The sequence below is a fragment of the Pongo pygmaeus genome, chromosome 5 (genome assembly GCF_028885625.2).
Source record: "Pongo pygmaeus isolate AG05252 chromosome 5, NHGRI_mPonPyg2-v2.0_pri, whole genome shotgun sequence".
NCBI classification, from domain to species: domain Eukaryota; kingdom Metazoa; phylum Chordata; class Mammalia; order Primates; family Hominidae; genus Pongo; species Pongo pygmaeus.
Genome location: NC_072378.2, coordinates 143917829 through 143933648, shown reverse-complemented (window position 1 = coordinate 143933648; position 15820 = coordinate 143917829). Strand labels below are relative to the sequence as shown.

General features: G+C 44.9%; 1 protein-coding gene across 4 annotated transcripts in view; it reads right to left on the bottom strand.

Moving 5' to 3' along the window:
- Positions 1–3293, bottom strand: part of PHACTR2 (phosphatase and actin regulator 2) — a 298637-nt gene extending 295344 nt beyond the window's left edge. For 3 of the 4 annotated variants that reach the window (XM_063666682.1, XM_063666684.1, XM_063666685.1), the window contains exon 1: positions 2938–3293. In XM_063666682.1, coding sequence (XP_063522752.1) covers positions 2938–3154 — 217 coding nt within the window. In that variant the 5' untranslated portion in view covers positions 3155–3293. The remainder of the gene's footprint in view (positions 1–2937) is intronic. The other variant, XM_063666683.1, reaches the window with a different exon arrangement.
- Positions 3294–15820: the final 12527 nt, after the last annotated feature.

The window sequence follows — 15820 nt, the reverse complement described above, 5'->3', positions numbered from 1 at the left end:
GCTGGAATCAAAAATAGGAGTGAGGAAGGCTGCTTGGGAGACTGCAGTAGTAGAAGAGAGGATGTAGCAATAGGGATGTGAGAAGGTACTAAAACAAATTCTTTAAACTTACACTTGTATCACGGTATCACAAGACATACGGTAGCAAGCCAGGGTGACATATATGGCACAGAACAGCAGTTCTCAAACTTTGCTACTCATTAGCATCATCTAATGACCAGGATGCACCTGATGCCAATTAAATCAGAATCTCTAGGTGTGTGACCCAGCCACAAGTTGTTTTGTTGTTAACTCCCCAAGCAATTCCTATGTGTAGCCAAGTTTGAAAACCAGTGTGAGAGAGTAGCACTTCTCAAACTGCAAGGTGTCTAAGAGCAACTTGGGGATCTTATTAAAATGCAGATTCAGTTAAGCAGGCCTGGGGTGGGGCCTGTGATTCTGAGATGAGGCCACAGATGCTGGTCCAGGGGCTGTTTTGGCAAAGCCACATATGACCTTGCTCTAGGTGCTGCCTCTGTGTGTGCCCAGAGCTTCTGGGGAAGGGCTGGAAATTGGGCTACTATAGTGTTAGGCCAAGAAATGTTTTTACAAGGCATGTAACCCTCTTATTGTGCCTCTGAGATAATTCAGAGATCCCAGCACGGTCATCTTGCTGATTCTCAGATCCATCCTGCATGGCTTACAGAGGCTGCAGAGGCTATGAGGCATTCTGGAGAAATACTCTGTGTGTCAGTGAAGGACCTGCTCATTCTTTTTCTCTCTGACTCTAAGAGCAGGGAGCTCCTGATCACATTTAGTCTGCTCTTAAAGGGATCTGAGGCTCAGTTCTGAAAATGAAATCAGGTACATGAAAGATGTTCACTCTTCTACATGTGTGCCAGCATCCTGCGGCACAGGGGACAACTGAGCTGAAAGGTTTCACTTCCTAGCATCCGTTAAGAGGACACAGAAAAGACAAAGAGTCCTTGGAAGTAAAATAATTTTATAAATTGGAGCCCATGGCTCACATGATGTACACTTTGCACACTCACATTTTAAATGTCTTTGTTGTCCTTTTTCGGCATGCAGGCCATAACTTCCATCTATGAAAATGAAAAAATGGCGATGCAAGCTATACTTTGTCTACAATCACCAACTAGGTGAATTCTCAGTGGTCTCTTTACAGTCTCTGAACAGTTAATCTTTGTAGAAATCAATCAAAATAATCCATGGCTCGAGTTCAGTTTGGCCAACACACCAAGAGCAGGTGGTTAAAAACATTCGGACTCAATGCTTTTCACAATACAAATTCAGAGGAAGAATCTTCACACAAATCCCACTACCTGTATTCTAACAGTTCTGACTTGTTTCATCCAATGCGATCTACAAAGTCACAACGGCAATGCTTTTGAGGTTTTTCAAGTACACATGTTGGGTGGCAAAAACAATATGACAAGAATAAGAAGACAGAAGGCTGAAGTGGAGTTAGAGGCATGGAAATGTGCTTTTTTGAACAGGAAGCTCAGCTTTAGGTGAGGTTGAGTTAGAACCCAAAGAAGGCCTGATCCCGGAGCACAGAGCCTGAAAACCAGGGCAGTGGTAGCGGGTACAGTGCACATTCACACCCTGGCAGGGCTTTTGCTGCTATGGGTAGTTTTTGATGCTAGCTAGCTTCATTTCTAATTTCCCAGCTCCCATGCATCCTACAAAGATTGCACATCAGACAACTGGTGGAAACCTGACACATCTGGTGGACTTTTAAAAAATAGTCCTACAGTTCTTAGGCTAATGCTTTGTTCAAAAGCAGTTTAAAATGATTACTTAATCCACATAACCTCCCGATGTGGTAGTACCATACTATGATTCCCACTCTGAATACTGAGATAGGAGAGACAAGGTTAAGTGATTTGTCCAATGTCACACAACTCGGCCGGCAGCATCGGCCTTAGCTGAGTTCCTGATTTTGTCTGTCCCGGTGCACGGGGCACAGGGCAGCCTCTGAGGACACATGAGCTGGTGCTACCGCAGAGGGGCTAGCTTGAGGTTTGTGTGTGTGTGTGTGTGTGTGTGTGTGTAAGACGGAGCATCACTTTTTCATTCAGGCTGGAGTGCAGTGGTGCAACCTCTGCCTACCAGGTTCAAGCGATTCTCCTGCCTCAGCCTCCTGAGTAGCTAGGACTACAGGCATGCGCCGCCTCGGCGGCTAATTTTTTGTATTTTTAGTAGGGACGAAGTTTCACCATGTTGGCCAGGCTGGTCTCGAACTTCTGACCTCAAGTGATCGGCCGGCCTTGGGCCTCCCAAAGCGCTGGAATTACAGGCGTGAGCCACCGCGCCTGGCCGAGGCTTTTTCAAAACATGTTAAAGGATGAGAGGCACAAACAGCCCGCCAAACTCTCCCCTGCTCTCCCCCATCAACCTCATGGGTTTTTGCAAGGAGGAAAAACTCATATCCCGCGTCCTCTTACCAGCAACCCGCAAAAGGCGTCTTTATTTCAGAACCATAAGCAGTTAGTTGGGAAGCCTCCCAAGACCTGCCCTGGCCCCAGCCCACAAAGTGAGGGAACCGCACCCTTCCGAGGGACCAAAGTCGCGCCGAAGACCGAGAATGTTCCTCTTTCTGATGGAAAAGCCTTGGAAGCCCAGCTGCGGTGCTGCCTGGCGCCGTGCAGCCGAGAGGGAGCGCTCCCTACCCCAACCCAGGCTGCACACTCGCCCCTTAAGGCGCACCAAGCCGTCGCCTGCTTTTAGCATCTTCCGCCTAGGGTCGCCGAGCCCCGGCGGCCGAGGAGGCGGCGGTGTGGGGAGTTCAGCCTCCGCCCTCCCCTGTCCCCCACCCCCACCCCGCCGCCAGCCTGCGGGGCCAGTGCTCGCGGGCGTCCCGGGTTGGCCGCGTCACCCTCGCGGCCACCTGCCCACGGCCGGCCCTCCCCGGCCAGCGCCCCGAGCCGCTCTTACCTGAGCCGGAGATGTGGACTCGGAGCGGGCGGCCCCTGCTCGAGGACGACGAGAGGTCGCTCTGTGAGCGGCCGCGGGGACTCGGGTCCCCGGGCAGCCAGCGCAGGGCAGGCGCCGGCTGCGGGGCGGGGGCCTCGGGCTCGGGGACTGGGACCGCCGCCGCCTGCCCGGCCGGATCGACCGGGGACCCCGCGGGGCGCCAGCCCGCCTCGGCCATCGGCTCCCGGCGGCGGGGCCGGAGCACCGGGTGGGGCCGGCGCCGAGGGTAGCGCTGCCCGCTGCTGCCCGGCTCTGCCCCGCGCGCAGGGACCCGGAGGCACCGAGAAGGGCGGGGAGGTGGACGCCGGGCGCCGAGGAGCCGGTGCGGAGGGCGGGAGGAGGAAGAGGACAGAAAAGTTTGCACAGGAAGGAGCCGCCTACAGCCGGCTCTCGCTCCAGCGGGCGAAAGCTGCAGGGCTCGGAGCTGGGCCGCCCTCGGTGCCCGCGAACCTGCCCGGCTGCTCCTCCCCCAAGCCCCGGGCACTGGCCCCCGGCAGGATGGCAGCAGGGGGTCCGCTCCACAAAGCGCTGTTCATCCAGCAATCTGGCCGCAGAAAAGCCGAGTTTGGGCTTCAGGAGCTGGGATGCAAGGTCAGAGTTAACGATATCATTTCCACTGTGGTGGGTGGGGGTGCCATGTACACATACGTGAGCTGCCCTGTGATGGAGCAAGAATGATCATACCCAGTTAACAGATAGGAAACTCCGGCGCGAAAATGCGTTGCACTTGCCGGACGGGTTAGGGGCAGATTCTGGAGTCCCTTGTGAAGTGAAGCCTAATGCCCTTCCCCACCCGCACCCATACCCCTTGCCCTCAAAGCCCATCTCTACCTCTCACGGTTGCCCACATCCCTGGGTATCTGTCTGCTGGGTGTAGGGAGCAAAAAATAGCTTCCCTCCACCCTTCTAGGTTCTTTGGCTGGTCTATGAATTAAATTGCCATAAGGCAGATTAACAGGTCAAAGAAAACCCATTTTAATTACCAACGTTCACCTGGGAGTTTCACAAAATATGAGGCTCAAAGGGTCAGATGACTGAAGCCTGTATAGCATCCTGAGTTACAGAAAAGAACAGGATCTTGGAGTTTGGGGGGCGGGCAGGTGACACAAGTTATGGGAGGGTGGGGGGAGGAAGTGTATAAAGAATAAAGGTTGTCTCGTGCAGATTTTAAAAAGCTGATCAAGTAATAAGGAGTTGTTTTCTAGCAGAAGCATAGGTGATAATCTGTCTGGGCCTGCTATGATCCCAGATTTTCCCATTCCTGACAGATGAACTCCTATTGGAGGATCTGTCTTTTTTTGGGGGGGGGGAGGGGGGACGGAGTTTCACTCTTGTGACCCAGTCTGGAGTGCAATGGCTTGATCTCGGCTCACTGCAACCTCTGCCTCCTGGATTCAACTGATTCTCCTGCCTCAGCCTCTCGAGTAGCTGGGATTACAGATGCCCGCCACCACACCCAGCTAATTTTTGTTTTTTGTTTGTTTGTTTGTTTTTAGTAGAGACAGGGTTTCACCATGTTGGCCAGGCTGGTCTCGAATTCCTGACCTCAGGGTGATCCACCTGCCTCGGCCTCCCAAAGTGCTGGGATTACAGGCTGAAGGATCTGTCTTTAGGCAGATAAAAGGAAGTTCAGAGAAAGCTCCTTCTTGCAATTGCTCTTCCCCAAGCACCCTCAGTTTGAAGTAACCAGCCTGCCAAAACAGCATATTTTGGGGCAGCATTTTCTGAACTCCTTCATAAGTAAATACTCAAAGGTCATGTTTAAGAAGCCAGTCTTCCAAGAACTAAATAAATATCACAGATTTGATGTCTGAGTCAATGCTTTCTAAAGGAAAGGCAGCTGCATTGATTAGAAATATCTTAGTTAATGCCACACCTTGTAGGATTTTGCAAAATGAGCGGTGGAGATCATGCTGATTCAGCTGGTGATTTCAAAGCCTAAGCTTTATCAGTTTCACAATTAGACCCCCAAGTTGTGACTCGCCCAGAATTAAAAGACTGTAAGTGAGGCTCAGGAGTCATCAGTCCTCTGAAAGTTCATGGCAAAGGAGGAATGTCCTTTGGTTCACCCACAGACCATAGATAGCCAGTGGGAAGAGATGGAGATATGGGGGGAAAGAAGGGACAGCGCTGGCAATTACTCTTGTTAACACACACACCCTGATTCTAGGTGCTATGTCAGGCATTTTGCACATATTATATCATTTAATAAGAGAACAAACCTAATCAAGAAGGTAAGAGAAAAGAGGAACAAAAACCAGGAGTACATGCCGCAGAAGCACAGCAATACGCACAAAGGCCTTAGTAGCAACTAGGTCATGATACACACACACACACACACACACACACACACACACAGCTCACCCTTGATCATTTAAAAGGGCTTTCACCTATAATTCTCACAGGAACTCTGTAGGGAAGATATGATTATTCCATCTCTGCTGCAAAAACTGTCCAAATATAGGCTAAGCACGGTGCTGCAACAACTGTCCAAATACAGGCTGGGCACGGTGGCTCACACCTGTAATCCCAGTATTTTGAGAGGCTGAGATGGGAGGATCCTTTGAGGCAAAGAGTTCACCTCCGGCCTGGGCAGTATAGCAAGTCCCCATCTCTGCAGAAATTAAAAATTAAAAAATTTTAGTACAGCTGGTGAGGCAAGCCTCTAGTCCTAGCTACGCGGGAGGCTGAGGAGGGAGGATCACCTGAACCCAGGAGTTCAAGTTTTCAGTGAGCTATGGTCATGCCATGGCACACCAGCCTGGGCAACGATGCAAGAGCCTGTCTCAAAATAAAATAAAATAAAATAACAAAAGTAATAAATCAAATCTGTCCAAATACAGGCCCCTTTTCACAAAGTCAGCCAATGTTGTCTGGTCTTGCTCTAAATATTTTCTACTAACAGTCTGTTTAAATTTATACTACTCCAAATGTTACCTTACTTTCTTGATATCTTGTGTAGTTTATGATAGGAAAAAAAAGGTATCTTTGCCTTTAGATAATTAACTATGCATTACTTTAGACAGTAGGTCATCGATAAGATTGAGAGTGCACTGAGATGGATTTTACAGTTACCCCGAATAACCAGCATTAGATTACAATGGCATTTCTCAGCACCGTTTGCTATCTAGTGTATTGTATTACCTGATGATGCTGTCTGTATTCCCTCAGTGCACTTCCTCAGCAAGAAGCTCCCCCTTCACAAGCTGCCTTCTCTCTGGGGCACACATTCCAGTTGCCTATGCCTGGGTCTCACCCCAATTTTCTCTCCCCATTGCTTACAACATGAATGTTCATACATTCTTCTGGACCGCATGCTTTTTCCTTCTCTGGTTAATCTTCTGGGTCCTCTCTTGTGAAGAGAGGAATTAAATGAGGAATTAAATGCTTTCAAACACAAGAAGTCTTCTCTGACTCATTTTTCAGTGATTTAGCAATTAATCATTTCAACTTTTATTAGATAATTACATATTTGAGTGCCTTTTTTGGGCCAGGCACTGTGCTAGGCTCTCCATATCGTCAAGGAACCTCTCAGCCCAATATTCCTCCATTCATTTTCCCATGACAGTCAATCTTCTAGAGAGAGTGGCATATACTCTAGAAGCTATTCCCGAGTTCTTACAGTCCCCCTTCCCCATTCATTCTTCTACCATCTGCGGTATGACTACTGCTCGCCCTACTGCATGGAGCTGCTTTGGCAAAGATCACGTCTGAGCAGCTCATTGTCAAATGTACTGGGAACCTCTCAGGTCTTACTTAATCTGATGTCTTCTGTCGCTTTTAACACTCTCGACCACTCACTCGTTTTGTGGGCTCTGCTTCCCTGGTTTCTAGGACACTCATCTCCCCAGGTGTTCCTTCAGCCCCTCTGCTTTCTTGTTACCCTGTTGTCAGGGTCTCTTTTTTCCATCTGCCCTTAGGTACTGTTCCCCAGATGTCCAGCATCAGCCCTCTTGTCTTCCCACTTGACTTGTTTCTCCTGGGAGATCCCAGCTTCAGCTTTGACTTACACACAAATGACTCTCTCCACCCCAGACCTCTCTCCTGGGCTTCAGATCCCAGCATCTAGTTTCTTCCTGGGCTTCCCTTCTTGATGTTTCATTGACATTTGGCAGTCAACACTCCCTGAGCTGAACTCCTCCTCCTCCTCCATGAACGTGCTCTGTCTATTCTCTTAGATAAATAAATATCTTAATACCTTAAATAAATATCCTCAGAATCGGTTTCCTCCCTGCTATTCCATTGCCACCTCTTTAGTTTGAGCCTCCATCTTCTATTTTCTCCTAAAGGAACTCTCTATCTCCGTACTCACTTTCTTCTACTCTGCCCCCATCCCATTTCTGGAATGATCTTTCCAAAGTACTCACAAGACTTCGCTACCCCTCCATTTTAATTCTCTCAAAACAAGTGTCTATGAATATACACAGAATAAAGTGTATATTCCTCAGCATGGCATATCAGGGTTCTATACCCTACCCCAAACTCTTTCTTTGCTGCTATTATACATACTGTGGCGGCTCAGGACACAACACCTCAAAATATGACTGTAGGAGGCCAAAATATGCCACTGTGGGATATACTTCTTTGGCATATTTTGAGCGGGTTATTCTGAGAAACTGCAGACACAGGAGTAGCTCTGAAAAGCTGTCCTTTGGTAAAAGAAATTTACTTCTGTAAAGGAAAACAATTTTTTAGGACTCTCATCAACCAGGGAAGATCTTATCATGGAAGATGAGAATGAAGGTTGACTCCTTGCCCAGATGGACTTTGTCACAGGCTGATACAGATTCTTCTGATAGGCTACCCTGAAACAACTTTTATTACCCGAGAGAATTTTTATCTGCATAATAAGACAACCTTTGCCACACATTTCCTCCCCTCACCCTCCCATGATGTGTGTCACCACCACTCCCAGAAGCACCAAGCCCCTCTTGCTTTCTGTAGCTCAGGGATACTATATGAGTTTCAATCATCTGACTCTTCTTCCAGTCTCAGATTTTGTGGGACTCCTGTGCATATATACATAATTAAATATGGTTTTTTCCTGTTAATCTGCCTACTGTCCATTTTTCATAGACTCAATGATCACACCCTCAGAGGGCAGAAAATCTTCCCTCTCTGCACAATACTCCACTCTCTAGCCATGCAGACCAATTCATCATTCTCTGAATGGCACCTCCTCTTCCTCTCGGGGTGCCTTTGAACTCCCGTTTCCTTTGTCTGCAGCACCATCCCCCGCCTTCTCTAGCATGACCTAATTGACCAACTGTCACTCATCCTTCAAGCCTCAGGTCAAGCGTCTCCTCATCTGTCTTAGTTTGTCTTCTGTTGCTTCTAATAGAATACCTGAAAGTTAGTAATTTATAAAGAAAATGAATTTTCCTTATAGTTATGGAGGCAAAGCCCAAGGTCAAAGGGTCACATCTTGGTGAGGGCCTTCTTGCTGGTGGGGACTCCCTGCAGGGTCCGGAGGTGGTGCAGGGCATCACATGGCGAGAGGGCTGAACGTATTAGCTCACGTCTCTCTTCCCCCTCTTATAAAGCCACCAATCCCATTCCCATGATAAACCCATTAATCCACGAATGGATTATTCCATTCATTAGGGCAGAGCCCTCATGATCCAATCACTTCCTAAAGGTCCCACCTCTCAAGACTGCCAGGTGGGGGATTAAATTTCAACAAGAGTTTGAGGGGACAAATGTTCTTTTTTCTTTTTTAATATGTATTTTTTATTTCAATAGCTTTTGGATTACAAGTGGTTTTTGGTTAAATGGATGAATTATATGGTGATGCATTCTGAGATTTTAATGCACCTGTCACTTGAGTAGTATATGTTGTACCCAATATGTAGTTTTTATTCCATGCTCTCCTCTCACCCTCCCCTTTCTGAGTCTCCAAAGTCTATTATATCACTGTCTCTGCCTCTGCATACTCATAGCTTAGTTCCGGCTTATAAGTGAGAACATACAGTATTTGGTTTTCCATTCTTGAATGACTTCACTTACAATAATGGCTTCCAGCTCCATCCAAGTTGCTGCAAAATACACTATTTTGTTCCTTTTTATGTCTGATTAGTATTCCGTGTTGTATATACACCACATTTCATTTATCTACTCATTGGTCAGTGGGCACTTAGGTTGGTTCCGTATCTTTGGAATTGTGAATTGGGCTGCAATAAACATATACGTGAATGGGTTGTTTTCATGTAGTGACTCCTTTTCCTCTGGGTAGAAACCCAGTAGTAGGATTGCTGGATCAAATGGTAGATCTACTTTTAGTTCTTTAAGGAATCTCCACCCTGTTTTCCAAAGAGGTTGTACTAATTTACATTCCCACCAGCAATGTATAGGCATTCTGGAGGGGACAAATATGCAAACCACAGCACCATCCAGGAAGCTTTCCTGACACTTCCCCAACCTCCAAGCCAGGTGAAGTGCCCCTCCTAAACAGTACCATCAGGCTCTTATGTCACTTTTTACACAGGATTGTAATGGCTGGGGTGCTAATCTGTCACCCCTACTCCCTTTGAGCTACTTTAAGACAGTAAGTACTGATTCTTGCCTTTATTTTCCCAGCACCGCTGTGTATTGAATGAATGAATCAATGAATGAAGTCTATTTGGGGAGTAGACATTAACAAATAATTACTTGGCAGTCCATGGCAATTGACAAAACTGAGATTTATGTAGAAGGGCTGAGGAAACTCAGAGGAGCAGTCACCTAACCCTCTTGGGGTGGAGAACCAGGGAAGGCTTCCCAGAGGATGTGGCGTCTGAAATGCAAAGGCACCCCAGGATGAGGAAGGTCATCTGCAAGGACAGAGACTTGAGGAACTAGGGCTCCTCTGGATGCTGTAATGTAGCACTGCAGAATAGGAACCCTGTGGGGAGTAGTTCAGTTTTGAACCTGACGAGGTGGACAAAAGTGGGCTAGGATTCACTTTTCAAATACCACTGTCTATGCAATCCAAAAATGATTAGGCATCCTGTTTATTTGAGGTTTTGTTTATTTCCAGTTTTGTTTATCCTGTCCCACCTATGCTATAAGATTTCTTTTTCCTTAGACTTGTCCCTTGGTACCACGGACATGTTGGCCAGCACGTAGCAAATGTGCCTATTTGACACTGATTTTAAAAAAAGAGGCATACAATACAGCTTTTCAAAGCAAAATGTTTCTAAACTCTATTCATTTATTTAGCTATTTTCATTGAATACAATTTCCAAAAGGTTAGGGATAAAAACTGAAGATGAAATAAGCATAGTTTTAATCACATAAGAGTGTTGTGATACCAAAAATAAAAAATAAAAAAAAGAAACAAAAAAACTATACCTCACTGTTTTACCACTCTCTTTAAAGTGATGACTTATGTAAGATTATAAAAGAAATAAATGAAAACTTATCAACTAGCTGGTTCCACCCATTAGTGCTACAAACACTGCCTTCAACAGGAGCCTAAATGTGGGCTGGGATCCGTCTCATCTCTGGCCAGTGTCTTCCTCCTCCTTGCTGTGCCAGGAGCCCCTCTTAAAGCCACAGTGCCACTTGAAGGGCTCTTTATACATTGCAGATTCACTTACAGAAGGAGGAATTTTTATTCAAAGGCTTTAATACATAATGAAAGGTATCCACATTTAATAAATTAGACAAGCTAGGGAGCTAAACGACCTTTGTAACTGAATTTGTCCCTATTTCATCACTAGTAGTCTTTAGATGCCTGAATGTGGATTTTTCATGGTAATGGAAACAGTTGTGACACTCTGGTTAAAATCAAACTTCCTGAAGGCATTCCTTGAGACAATACCCATCCCCTTCTAACTAATTATTTTTATAATTGCAATTTTCTTTTGCTATCTTCCCCATCCCCCAAATATATTAAGAAGTTTTATTTCTCAGAGTTTATATGCAAAACATGCACATAAAAATATGGTATGTTTTCTTATGAAATATTTTCCCCAAATACTTGGCATTAGAACTAAGTGTCTTTCACTGACAATAGCATTTCCTTAATATAGGCAGATAAAAATGACTGCAAGTAAGAGAAAGATCAAAATATTATCTGAAAAGAAATGGCAGAGATCAAAATTGACAATACACCATGAAAATGAAATAACAGAAAGGCAAGGAATCCAGGTAATAAGCAGAGTGAGGATAAATCACCTTCTGATAGTGAAAGTAGGCCTGCTTTTAAAGTCACTTAAAAAAAAGAAAGAGAGAAACAAAAAACAGGAAGTTAGTTTTGATGGTCTCTAAGGCCTCTTCTGGTCTGGAATGTGATGGTTCTATGAAATTTTTTCTTTGTTTTCATTTTAAAATCAAAGATGAATTTATTTTATGAGAGAGGCCAAAGCTGGCTCATAGTTTTGAGCCCATCCCACCACTTCCCTCTAGAGTACCAGACTGCAAAAGTAAACACCTCCTTTACCATGCTCTCTTCCTCCCACTCTTCCTTTCTTCTTCTTACTCTAAAACAAACTCATAGAAGTGGAGTGTAGGATGGTGTTTATCAGAGACTGGGGTGCGACAGGGTGGACGGAGAAAGAGGAGACGTTGCTCAACAGGTCCAGGGTTTCAGTCAGTCAGACAGGAGGAGGAATAAGGTCTGGTGCTGTATCGCAACAGCATGGTGACTGTACACATTTTGGAATAATGAAAAGAGCATTTTAGGTGTTCTCACCACAAAGAAATGATAAATATTTGGGCCAGATGCAGTGGCTCACATCTATAATCCTAGCATTTTGGGAGGTTGAGACAGGCAGATTGCTTAAGCCCATGAGTTCAAGACCAGCCTGGGCAACATGGCAAAACCCCATCACTACAAAAAAGCACAAAAATTAGCCAGGTGTGGTGATGTGCACCTGTACTCCCAGAGACTCTAGTGTCTGAGGTGGGAAGATCACCTGAGCCCAGGGAGGTTGAGGCTGCAGTAAGCCATGATTGAGCCACTATACTCCAGCCTAGGCAACACAGTGAGACCCCATCTCAAAAAAAGATAAATATTTGCAGTAATAGGCTAATTATCTTGATTTGATCATTCCACAATCTATACATGCCTTGAAACATCATGTATGCTATAAATATATGCAATTATTACTTGTCAATTAAAAATACAATAAAAAATAAATAAATTAAAACAGCTACTATGTCCTAACAGGCTCAGGCTCTGTGCTGGGCACACAGAAGTGAATAGGAATCTCTCTAATCTTGGACTAGCGGCATAGGAGACAGGGGTGTACAAACTACAGTGGAGAGATAAAGGAGGGAATAATTGACCCTTTTGGGGTGAGTTAGGAAAAGTTTCAGGACACAAGGAGTGGCTCATACAAGTGAGTAGGGATAAAAAAGAGGAAGAGGCAGGGAAGGCATCCCAGGCAGGGAAAATACCATGCATGCGGGCCCAAGGCAGGAAAATGGAAGCGAAGAGGAGGGAGGTGAGTATGGCTGGAGCCCTGGAGGAGAGCGGGGACGTGCTGGAATATGAAACAGAGGGCTGTAAAAAGATTTAGGCACAGAAGAAATATGATCAGTGTCACTGTCATTTGCTTCAATTTTGATACCTCAATTTGATCCCTAAGTAATGCATACGTTTAATTTGTGGTGTTGTTTTCAGGATTGAAATTCATGTATATAAAGCACTGGGTGTAATGAATGGCATGTAGTAGGAGCACAATACAGTGCTCTAAGACATTCAGGATACACATTCTATTTCTTTGTTTCTATAAATCAGACCTAGCTCAGCTCCTTCTACAAACATTGCCTAAAAGACATTTTCCAGGATGCCTTCCTTGTCTTGAACCAAACAAGAACTTTTGGGCTTATGAGTCTAGGAAGACAGGAGGGGACTGTCTTGAGTGTTAGCCTCAGCGATTGCTGCTTCTGCGACTCTAGCTCTCTCATTGAAGGCAAGCGATTCACTAGGGACTCCTTCCATCCTTGCTAGACTCAGCCACGGGTTTTTTTTCTTTTATATTTTTATTTTTAATTGACACACAATAATTGTGCATATTCGTGGGGGTACATAGCGATGTTTCAATACATATAATGTACATGATCACATCAGGGTAATTAGCATATCCCTTATCCCAAACATTTATCATTTCTTTGTGTTGGGAACATTCAATATCTTCCTTCTAGCCATTTGAAACTATATAATATGTTATTGTTAACTATAGTCATCTTAGAATGGTATAGGACACTAGAACTTATTTCTTCTGTCTAGCTATAATTTTGTACCCTTTAACAAATCTGTTCCTATTCCTTCCTTCCCTCTACTCTTCCCAGCCTCTAGTATCTTCTGCTCTACTTTTTACTTCTGTGAGATAAACTTTTTTTAGCTTCCACATATGAGTGAGAACATGCGGTGTTTAACTCTCTGTGCCTGGCTTTATTTCACTTAACATAAGGGCCTCCAGTTCCATCCATGTTGCCTCGAATGACAGGATTTCATTCTTTTTATGGCTGAATAGTATTCCATGATATATATACACCGCATTTTCTTTATCTATTTATTTGTTGTTGAACACCTAGGTTTCACAACGTCCTTTGAATAGATCTCCAAGACAACCCAGAAATCACTCCTTCCATGTCCTCACTCCTCAGAGATTGCTGGGGAGTGCTAAGATGCCCGTCACTAAAGATGCCAGAGGTCTCGACCCCATTCACAGTTGGGAGGTGGGGATGTTAACACACCTGGGGATTGGGTCCTCCTTAGTCCCACCCTCAAAAACTAAAGTCAATTGCTGATGGGAATGCAAAAGGGCCCCTTTGGAAACTAGTCTGGCAGTTTCTTAGAAAGTGAAAAGTAGACATATCAAGTGATCCAATAAACCCACTCATAGGTATTTACCCAAAGGAAATGAAAACTGATATTCATTTAAAACTCTGAAAGCAAGTGTTTATAGTGGTTTATTCATAGCCTCCCCAAGCTGAAAACAACCCAAATAAGTACATCCAACAATGGAATACTAGCCAGCAATACAAAGATAGGAACTACTGCTACATGCAACATGGAAGACTCTCAGATGCTTATAAATGAAAGAAGCCAGGCTCAAGAGGCTTCATACTATATTGTTCCATGTAAATGACATTCTGGAAAAGGCAAAACTATAGGGACAGAAAAACAGACCAGTAGTTGCCAGTTATTGGGAGTGGAGGAGGGGATGACTATTTAGGATAATGGAGCTGTTGTAAATCTTGATTGTGGTGGTGATTACGCAACTGTATTCTTCAAAAGTCAGAATTTTGTGCCCAAAAGACAGAAATTATGAAGAAAAGTTGTGTAACTTCCTTTTGCACATCACAGGTCCCTATAACTCATGTGGAAAGGGTAGCCCCAGAGGGAGATATCAGGCTTTCTGCTGAGAAGGTGGGTGGGTGCTTCAGATAGAATTAATGAAAAAAAAATAAACATGATGAACAAAATACCAAAACTTTAAATAGACAGGATCTGACGCTGAACTTGTACAACTGGCCTCATTTGCTCAAGCCTCATCCCAGCCTTGGTAAAGCTTTATGTTTAAAAATAGCTAGGCAGACAGCTATAGTTTGAGGACTTGATTTTTTAAAACACTGTATTGCATTAAAGTTATTATTTATCTTGATTACTGAGTATTTTGTGCTCCCTTCTATTTTGTTCTTGGGATGAGAGTCCTCACTTGCCTGACTGTAGTCCCTATCTTATTTGAGTGATTATGTGGAAAGGAGAAAATAGAGATCCATTCATTTGAACCCCGTGCAGAGAAAGCCATGCTTGTTTCAATGATCACAGGTTTCAGATTAAGCCTGGTCCTCCTGCCTTCAGAGCAGCTGCCTTCATTTACACTAGAAGATGATGAACAGACCTGGGCCAGCAGCGACCTCTGAGTGAGCTGGATCTGAATTCTCCCACTTAGAATACCCCGAACCTTGGGCATGTTCCCACATTTCTGAAAAGGGAACAATGCTATCCAACCTGCAAGGTTGTTATAAAGACTAAGACATCATCTGCAGTGCCTAGCATATGGATTGCACAGTGGGAGGCGCTTAATAAATAGGAAGTATTTGAATGTCTGAGGTGCCTTTTGCCAAAATCACTCATATGATGAAAGGTTCATATTTTACAAAGTAAAGACAAGCAACATCAACAATAACAATGACAAAAACAAAACTGTATATTATCCACTTGGAGTTACAGGAGCTCCAAAGTAGAGAGGGAGGCGGGGCAGGAACCATGACCAGAAACTTTGTGGTTGCTCACTCAGGCAGTCTTCCCAAAAAAACACCTCTCTCTGTCTTGCCTAATCCTCTGCACAGGTGGACATTTGCATCCATAATAATGTCCACATTCACAATGGGGTTCTAGAGCTCCTGGTTTAGAGGGATCAGAGAGAGCTCAAGTAAGGGGCATCACTGAAGCCCCTCAGACCCCCTGACCTCTTTGCTATGCTTCTCACCTTCTCAGGAATGAGGATTGAATCCCAACCCTCAAGGCCTCCACACCACCCAGGGGTGACAGTTCTGGATCTAGCAGTTCTTCTATTTTGTGGCATGAGGATGGTCACTTGCTTGGTTCAGAACTGAGGCAGATATTTCTCTGTTTGCAAGATCTGCTGTTACTTCCACTGAAGTTTGCTAGGAAAGAACAAAGTGGCTGGGGCCAAGCTGCCATCTCACCTAGAAGTGCTCGATTCATGTTCTCTGAGCAAGAGTGTATTAGTCCATTCTTATGATTCTAATAAAGACATACCCAAGCTGGGTAATTTATAAAGGAAAGAGGTTGATTTGACTCACGGTTCCACAGTGCTGGGTAGGCCTCAGGAAACTTACAATTATGGCAGAAGGGGAAGCAAACACGTACTTCTTCACATGG